Raw genomic sequence first — 8665 nt, forward strand, 5'->3', positions numbered from 1 at the left:
ACTCTCTATGGATCTGTAGGGGGTCAGTAGAGAACTGTATAACTTATAGTGGTTAGATTGCAAATGAGACACCTTTTCACCAAAGTTCAAATGAAGTGGATGTCTGCTTTCATGGTATACCTGATTTGTTCCAAACTTGTCTCATGGACTATTTATTTAACTGTTCTTTGTATTCTGTCATATTTGTCATATATGAATATACCTTGTATTATGCTAAAGCAATGTTGTTGCTAATGCAATAAAGATTCATTCATTCATTCATACAGTTGACCTTCATGCATGAATGAATGAAGTGTCAGCTAGGAATGTATAAATTTATAATCTATTTAGTTCACAATTTACAATTCCTGTTTAAAATTTTAATATCACAGCTGATAAATTCATACAAAGATACATATCATAAACAATAACCGCCTTTATAAAGACAAAGGAATGGACATCTGTCACTATACTGTTTATATGTAGCACCATAAAATAATTTTGGCATTTGTTCTAAATTTATTAATACATGTATCATAATCTGCTCCCCTTGAATTTCTTAAAGGCACCAAATTCATAAAATGTTCTTCTTTCTTGACTAGATGGAATATTTTCTAATTTGTAAATACAATCATACAATGTTTCATACATAGATATCCAGCGTTTGTCATCATCGGCACCACTTCTGGATGAAGCATCAAGGTAGTTTGTTGCATAACAGAATCCTGTTTTATATCTTGTATCGGCAAGCCCCATCTGTCCTCCATATCCTCCATGACCAAAAATGTACATTAACTGAAATGAAATAAATGTGCAGGTTCAACTATCAAACTTAAAACAAATTACTGAACAATTAAATTTTATAATTATATTGGTTGCAATGAATTTACGTGATTTCCCAGTGAAATTAAAAATGACTACATTCAACAATGGAGGTTGTCAAAGCATATGATACAACCTTTTATAAGTACATTTGGACAAGTATTAAAATTGAGAATAGAAATGGGGAATGTGTCAAAGAGAGACAACAAACTGACCAGCAAAAAACAGCCAAAGGCAACCAATGGGTCTTCAACACAGAGGGAAAATACTGCACCTAGAGGCAAGTTTTACCTGGCACATAAATTAAAAAATGAAAAAGTGAACTAGTTATGTGAAAATGGATGTCATATACATTTGATAAAATCAAAAATCATTTATAATAATAAATACTCACTGGTTTACCAGTTTCTGCAATAGGAAACACCATGGGCCCATAGCTCCACATGCCATCCATACTGAAAGCTAAATCCACACCTCCAGAAGAAATTTGTTGGAATTTATTTATAGAATCCTCTGACAAGAGTTGCTTCCCCTGATATACTCCACCATTGGCTAGAATGCTATGTAGTTTTGCAATAGCAGCAGCAGTACCATGTCCACATATAGAACCTACTGGTAATTTCTTTATATCTGGATCATTCATTGTCCTCACCTATTAAAACATACAAGTCCAAGGATCAATGATAAAAAATAAAGTTTGCCTAATCAGAAATATTGCTGTTATTTATGAATGCTCGATTAAGTTTAGATGAACAGATCTATCATTTACAAAATTGCAGTTTTTACTAAAATTAATCCTTCATACCGAAATGATAATTTTCACACCATTGAGCGAAAGCTGAAATAATCCTGTTGGTTTCAAGGAGATGAGGTCATTTTTGCTGTAGGCCTGCAGCCTGTAGCACATGTAAGATTTTAAAATTCCTGTCAGGCAAAAGGCTTGTGCAAATAATTTCAGCCAGGGATTCCCAAAACAAAATAAATTCAGAAGTGTAAGTGGTAAGCTTTTAACTCCTGCATTCAAATCTACTGAGGATTGTTGTAACTTGTTGCCAGTTGGGTACCAATTTTGGTGGATTTCAGGGTTTAGATGAACAACAAATTTGAATGTTCAGCAAAGTATAGGCTTAAAAAGAAACTTTGCCAAATCAACAAAATCAAGATTCCATGAAAATAGATTTTTCTTCAAACCACTAAATTTGGTACCAATCAAAATATATGAATCCACATCCTAAATAACCATAATATTTTTTCCACTGACTGTTTTGTAAGGCCAAATAAAAATATATGTGTGGTTCCAGTAACCCTACCGTCCCTACTTTTTCGGCTTAAAAATAGCCTACCCTAAAGATTTTATTGTCATTTTTCATTAAGCACTGTTAAAGGCAGAATGTTGCTCCCATAGACTCAATGTAAAAAAAAACCCATAAAATAAAAAAAAAAACCCTACCTACCTACACTGACTTTTTTTCAGATGTAACTGGAACCACACATACTTTTTTATTATCACTTGGTCCTGTTTTTCCCATCACTTGGTGTCCGGCGTCCGGCGTCGTCCGGCGTCGTTAACTTTTACAAAAATCTTCTCCTCTGAAACTACTGGGCCAAATTAAACCAAACTTGACCACAATCATCATTGGGGTATCTAGTTTAAAAAATGTGTCCGGTAACCCAAAAAAACCAACCAAGATAGCCGCCACGGCTAAAAATAGAACATAGGGGTAAAATGCAGTTTTTGGCTTATAACTCAAAAACCAAAGCATTTAGAGCAAATCTGACGGGGTAAAATTGTTCATCATGTCAAGATCTATCTGCCCTGAAATTTTCAGATAAATCAGACAACCCGTTGTTGGGTTGCTGCCCCTGAATTGGTAATTTTAAGGAAATTTTACTGTTTTTGTTTATTATCTTGAATATTATTCTAGATAGAGATAAACTGTAAACAGCAATAATGTTCAGCAAAGTAAGATTTACAAATAAGTCAACATGACCCCTTAAGGAGTTATTGCCCTTTATAGTCAATTTTAAACCATTTTTCGTAAATCTTAGTAATCTTTTACAAAAATCTTCTCCTCTGAAACAACTAGGCCAAATTAATCCAAACTTGGCCACAATCATCTTAAGGGTATCTTGTTTAAAAAATGTGTCCAGTGACCCAGCCATCCAACCAAGATGGCCACCACGGCTAAAAATAGAACATAGGGGTAAAATGCAGTTTTTGGCTTATAACTCAAAAACCAAAGCATTAAGAGCAAATCTGACATGGGGTAAAATTGTTAATAAAGTCAAGATCTATCTGCCCTGAAATTTTCAGGTATATAGGACAACCCGATGTTGGGTTGCTGCACCTGAATTGGTAATTTTAAGGAAATTTTACTGTTTTTGGTTATTATCTTGAATATTATTATAGATAGAGATAAACTGTAAACAGCAATAATGTTCAGCAAAGTAAGATTTACAAATAAGTCAACATGACCAAAATGGTCAGTTGACCCCTTAAGGAGTTATTGCCCTTTATAGTCAATTTTAAACCATTTTTCGTAAATCTTAGTAATCTTTTACAAAAATCTTCTCCTCTGAAACAACTAGGCCAAATTAATCCAAACTTGGCCACAATCATCTTTAGGGTATCTTGTTTAAATAATGTGTCCAGTGACCCAGCCATCCAACCAAGATGGCCGCCCTGGCTAAAAATAGAACATAGGGGTAAAATGCAGTTTTTGGCTTATAACTCAAAAACTAAAGCATTAAGAGCAAATCTGACATGGGGTAAAATTGTTAATAAGGTCAAGATCTATCTGCCCTGAAATTTTCAGATAAATCAGACAACCCGTTGTTGGGTTGCTGCACCTGAATTGGTAATTTTAAGGAAATTTTGCTGTTTTTGGTTATTATCTAGAATATTATTATAGATAGAGATAAACTGTAAACAGCAATTATGTTCAGCAAAGTAAGATTTACAAATAAGTCAACATGACCCAAATGGTCAATTGACCCCCTAAGGAGTTATTGTCCTTTACAGTCTAACAATTTTCCACTGAAACTACTGGGCCAAGTTCATTATAGATAGAGATAATTGTAAGCAGCAAGAATGCTCAGTAAAGTAAGATGTACAAACACATCACCATCATCAAAACACAATTTTGTGATAAATCCATCTGCGTCCTTTGTTTAATATTCACATAGACCAAGGTGAGCGACACAGGCTCTTTAGAGCCTCTAGTTTGGCCTAAGCAAACAATAATCCTTCAATATCAAAGTAAAGATGATGTTAAAGTTTTGGTTGTCTTTCAACTATGGCTTAAACTTGTTTACTTGCCTTCATTTCTATTAAACTCTCCCGGCTATGAAATGAGCCAATCCAGCAAAAATTAAACCAGAAATACATTTTGAGTGCAATAAATTAGTTATATTTCTGTCATTTTACTGTGTGTCCACTCTTTTTAACTAACCAGATTCGACTTACACTTTTGAAGTCTGTAGGGCTCTGAGATGTTAGTTTTAGTATATCTGGATCTCCTTTGAAGTTCTGTATATAGGTAGCAGCATCTAACATCTTCCAAATAATTATCCTTGGAGTCCTGTAATGTAACTCTTCTGGTAGTCCTATGTAAAACTCTATATCTGTTGGCAAGAAATAAAACTCAACAATATAAATAAAAGATGATATATAAACAATTTAAAAAATAGTAATAATTAAAAGTTTTTGCAGTGCAAACACTGATTGTAAACATAATGAAAGTTTTCCACAGAGTTGTCTCCTCTTGATCAAAGTATTTAACCTTTTGTCTTCCCATTGTCCCATTAAATAAATAACATAGCTATTGTTCCCTGTGTAGTTTATATACTGAGACCTTTTAATTTCTCTAAGAGAAATCTATCATTCATTGATTATTTTACCTGAGTAAAAAAAGTATCTGTTTGTCCAAGAGGAGACAACTCTGTGGTAAAACTTTCATTTTGTTGCAATTAAAGAATAAAAGAAACCTATCTAGTATTGATCAAATGTGTTAGAACTGTCACTTTCTTCTTGCGACATTTCTTCTTTGCAATATTCATATGTTTACTTTATCACAGTATTTGAATTTCAATATAAAAAAATGTCTGTGGACACCTGTGACTTTAGAATTATATATGAATATCTTCCTAAAAGGTACAATGAAGCTGAGCTATCTTGACCGACCAATTGTCACTGTTGTTGTATACTTTTTGTCATTGAACATTTTGTATTTGTGTTCAAGGTGTCAGATATGTACATATATCTGTTGAATTCATACACAACCTAGTTTATATTAAGATTGTTGTACAGCGCTTTTCATTTTTTAGAAACAAATATGTCTTTTCATCCATCAATTATTTGCTGGGTTGCCTTCTCATTGATGTGTCTCCTACATGTTCACCAAATTTCATTTGACATAAACATTGGACCAAAGTCAAAGATCATCTAAAATTTTAGAAAAGATATAACTTACCAAATGGTTTTGCTATTTCATCATGAAAATACTGAGATAAAGATCTTCTTTGTGGGTCAGCATGTCTAACTATCTGATCAAGGTAGAGGGCAAAGGTTACAGGATGGTATCCATGGTTTGTTCCTGGCTTCCATAATGGTTTCTGATTGGCTAAGATATTACCTAATTTGACTGGATCTTTAAGTATCAATGACATTGGAAACTTTTCATTGGTGGCTGATAAACCTGCCTACAAAGAAATTATGCAATCTAATCAAAAGATAAGCTTGTTTGTTGATGTGTTACATATTTGGTTTTTTTTCCTGTTATTTTTTGTACATAAATTAGGCCGTTAGTTTTCTCGTTTGAATTGTTTTACATTTGTCATTTAGGGGCCTTTTATAGCTGACTATGCGGTATTGGTTTTGCTCATTGTTGAAGGTTGTATGGTGACCTATAGTTGTTAATTTCGGAGTCATTTGGTCTCTCATGGAGACTATGATTGGCAACTATACCACATCTTCTTTTTTATATTGACAAGGGCTATATCTGCCACTGTATTTTATAAAGATATTTTTATTGTGTATACTGTCCTACAAGCTCTTTATAAATCTTTCCATTTGGCTACATAACTTACCTTAAATTTGAAGGTATGATAAATGCATACAAATATCCAATTATTTTGTTTCAACAATGCAGCTTGTGTTTGCAACTATTTGTCAAGGTTTTTTTCCTTTAATTTCAAAAATATTTTATGCATAAATCATACAAAAAAAATAGTTTTACACTTTAAATCATTTATTGCATGTCTATATATTGTTCTCTTTTTTGAACTATACTCAATATTTTTTTTATCAATGTATTCATACAGTTTGCACTTATGATCCATTATCATATGCAAATATAAATATATTAAACTGAACATAATATTTTTTACAGTCTTACTCGATTAGAAAGGTACATTTCTAGAGTTACATCTTCCTTTCCATTGTTAGCAAATTCTGGCCAGTATTTACAGACTCTTTCACTGAAACTTAGTAATCCTCTACAAAAGACAAATTAGATATATGATAACATTAGTTGGTACTGTTTATGTAATCAAGTGTGTGTATGTGTGAAAATGGGGGGGGGGGGGTGTTACATATGTGTGTACATGAGGTGAGTGAGGGTTTTGTGCATGAGAGGAGGAATGGGGTGGCTGAGAGAGAGGAAGAGAGACATTTTCTTTAATTAACTTGAAAAATGTTCAGACAAAGAGAATTATAAATGATGTTTATGTGAAGTTTTTAAAGGGCCTTTCTTATCTTACTGACACTGTAGTTAAATATACTTGCATATATCTACAATTTAATGGTTTAAAAATGAAAACTCTGTACACTTTATTTTATAACATATCTCATACCTATCTACCATATGTGCTATAACAACAGCTGATGCACTTTTAGTTGTAGAATATACACAAGGCATTGTGTTTTCCTTCCATAATCTTTTAGCTTTTTGATCAGCATATCCTCCCCAAAGGTTCACCACTAATTCTTCCTTGTAATAAGCTGCAAAGGTTCCTCCAATTTCAGTCTGGGTCTCAAGATTTGATCTAGAAAAAAATAAATATTAAAATAACAAATTCAATAAAATTATACTTAGAAAGCATCTACCGGTAATTAAATCAGACGATGTTTAGTAAATTAATCACTAGTATTGAAATCTGACATATAAGCTGGTAATTTTTACTATTCAGAGCACTGCACACCTGTACATTCCATATAATGACTGTTTATTTTACATTTCATATGCATACTTTATTTGGTGCAGTAAAACCCCCTTTACATTCATTCAGACCATTCATAGAAATACTGGTACAGTATACTATTATGAGGGGGGGGGGGGGGATCAGTGGGATCCTGATCCGGAAATCCCGGACTTTAAAACATAAAATCCTGAGGTCCCGAATTTAAAGAAATTGAAATCTTTTCATCCTGAAATTCGAAAAAAGAATTCCCGCATCCCAAAGGATCAATCCAGATATCCCAAATATAGCTTACAAAACACCCGATCTCGATTTCCCGAAAATGTTCCTGCCCCTTCTCTATTATTATTTGAATATTGATGTTAGTCTTTTAAGTTTTACCTGAAAACATCTTTTACTTTTTCAAATCCTGGTTTAACGAATCCACCTAAATGAACAGGTTGCCTAGGTTTTGACATCTTTTCCTTCTTCTTTAAAATCTTGAAAATAAGTCTCCTTATGACGATCATTCAATCTGTAAAAAGACTAATGTCAGATAGGTCTAATTCCACATTCTGACCTTTTCCTCTTCACTGTTATAAATAGCAGAGATGTTTATTTTATACAATGATCGTGCATTGATTTTTTAAACCACAGTTCGACCTGAAACAGTTATGTTTTAAGGTATATTAGAATATGAAAGTTAATATCCTTTTCAATTTTATGTTAATTTGCAAAACTTTAACATCACAAAAATTCTTGCAAATATATAAACCAATTATTATACATTAAACTATTTTGGTTTACTTGACGACTGTTATAGGTGGTCTGCAATATCTGATTAAATTTTTTTTTAAACATGTAAATTTAGGTAAACCTTTTCAGAAGTGATTTTAAAAAAAACTACTGACTGCAGAAATTTGTAGCTTGAGAAATTTTGCAATTTGTTTTCAATTTATAACTAGAAATTTTGTTCATCATAAACATGAAAATAACATTTCATGACTTACCAGCTGAGTTGAGGTTAAAATCTGGGACATGTTATCACATTTATGTTGAGATAAGATTTATGTTTACACAATAATGAATATTAATATACACATTTCAACGTGTTGATTTTAAGTAGCTTTTATATCAAGATACTCCATTTGATTATTTTTTTCTGATTCTCTCTTAAATGTTTCCTCATAATGAAAATCATTTCTCTTCCTATATCATTAATGTGTTAAAAACATTGAGTTATCTCCCATTCTTTGAGATAAAACAGATTGAATTACTTCCCTTTAATATAAATGTTGCTTTTGTTTTTTACTTGTAAGTCTCTTTTATTCCTCTCTGATACTTAGTAAATCAACAGCATACCTTTAATCAAATTTTTAAGTATCACATCTTGAACCCCAAACTCTGAATACAAGACAATAAATAGAAGTGTAAAATAAGTACCTAATATTATTTGTCAAAGTATTTGCAAAATTTGAAAGAAATAAACACTGGCTTGATACCGTCCTCAGGATGTGGTTCTTTGATCTTACATATTGTGTCACTACAAAATTTCAATCTATATAGTATATTTTGACTTGATTATCAAAAGTCTTTGTGATTTCAATTTGACTAAATATTGAGGTTGCCAGTTGTATTGGTGGTTGAAGCAACATTGTCTGAAAAATACTATCAGACTGAGTTGAAC

The 8665-nt window shown here is 32.3% G+C and overlaps 1 protein-coding gene across 3 annotated transcripts; it reads right to left on the minus strand.

Annotated features, from left to right (window-relative positions):
- Positions 1-344: 344 nt before the first annotated feature.
- Positions 345-8243, minus strand: LOC139488367 (beta-lactamase domain-containing protein 2-like). Of its 3 annotated transcripts, none has more exons than XM_071273900.1 (8): positions 7989-8243; positions 7381-7641; positions 6655-6846; positions 6198-6297; positions 5274-5502; positions 4268-4425; positions 1196-1453; positions 345-774 (listed from the first exon to the last, which is right to left on the minus strand). In XM_071273900.1, the coding sequence occupies exons 2-8, from the start codon at positions 7506-7508 to the stop codon at positions 514-516; spliced, it is 1326 nt and encodes a 441-aa protein (XP_071130001.1). In that variant the 5' UTR covers positions 7509-7641; positions 7989-8243; the 3' UTR covers positions 345-513. The 3 variants fall into 3 exon arrangements, with proteins under 3 accessions (XP_071130001.1, XP_071130003.1, XP_071130002.1); XM_071273902.1 differs by having other exon boundaries at positions 7381-7513; positions 7989-8226; XM_071273901.1 differs by having other exon boundaries at positions 7381-7524; positions 7989-8214.
- Between the last annotated feature and the right edge of the window lie 422 nt (positions 8244-8665).

This window comes from Mytilus edulis, chromosome 9 (assembly GCF_963676685.1).
Source record: "Mytilus edulis chromosome 9, xbMytEdul2.2, whole genome shotgun sequence".
Classification (NCBI taxonomy): Eukaryota; Metazoa; Mollusca; class Bivalvia; order Mytilida; family Mytilidae; genus Mytilus; species Mytilus edulis.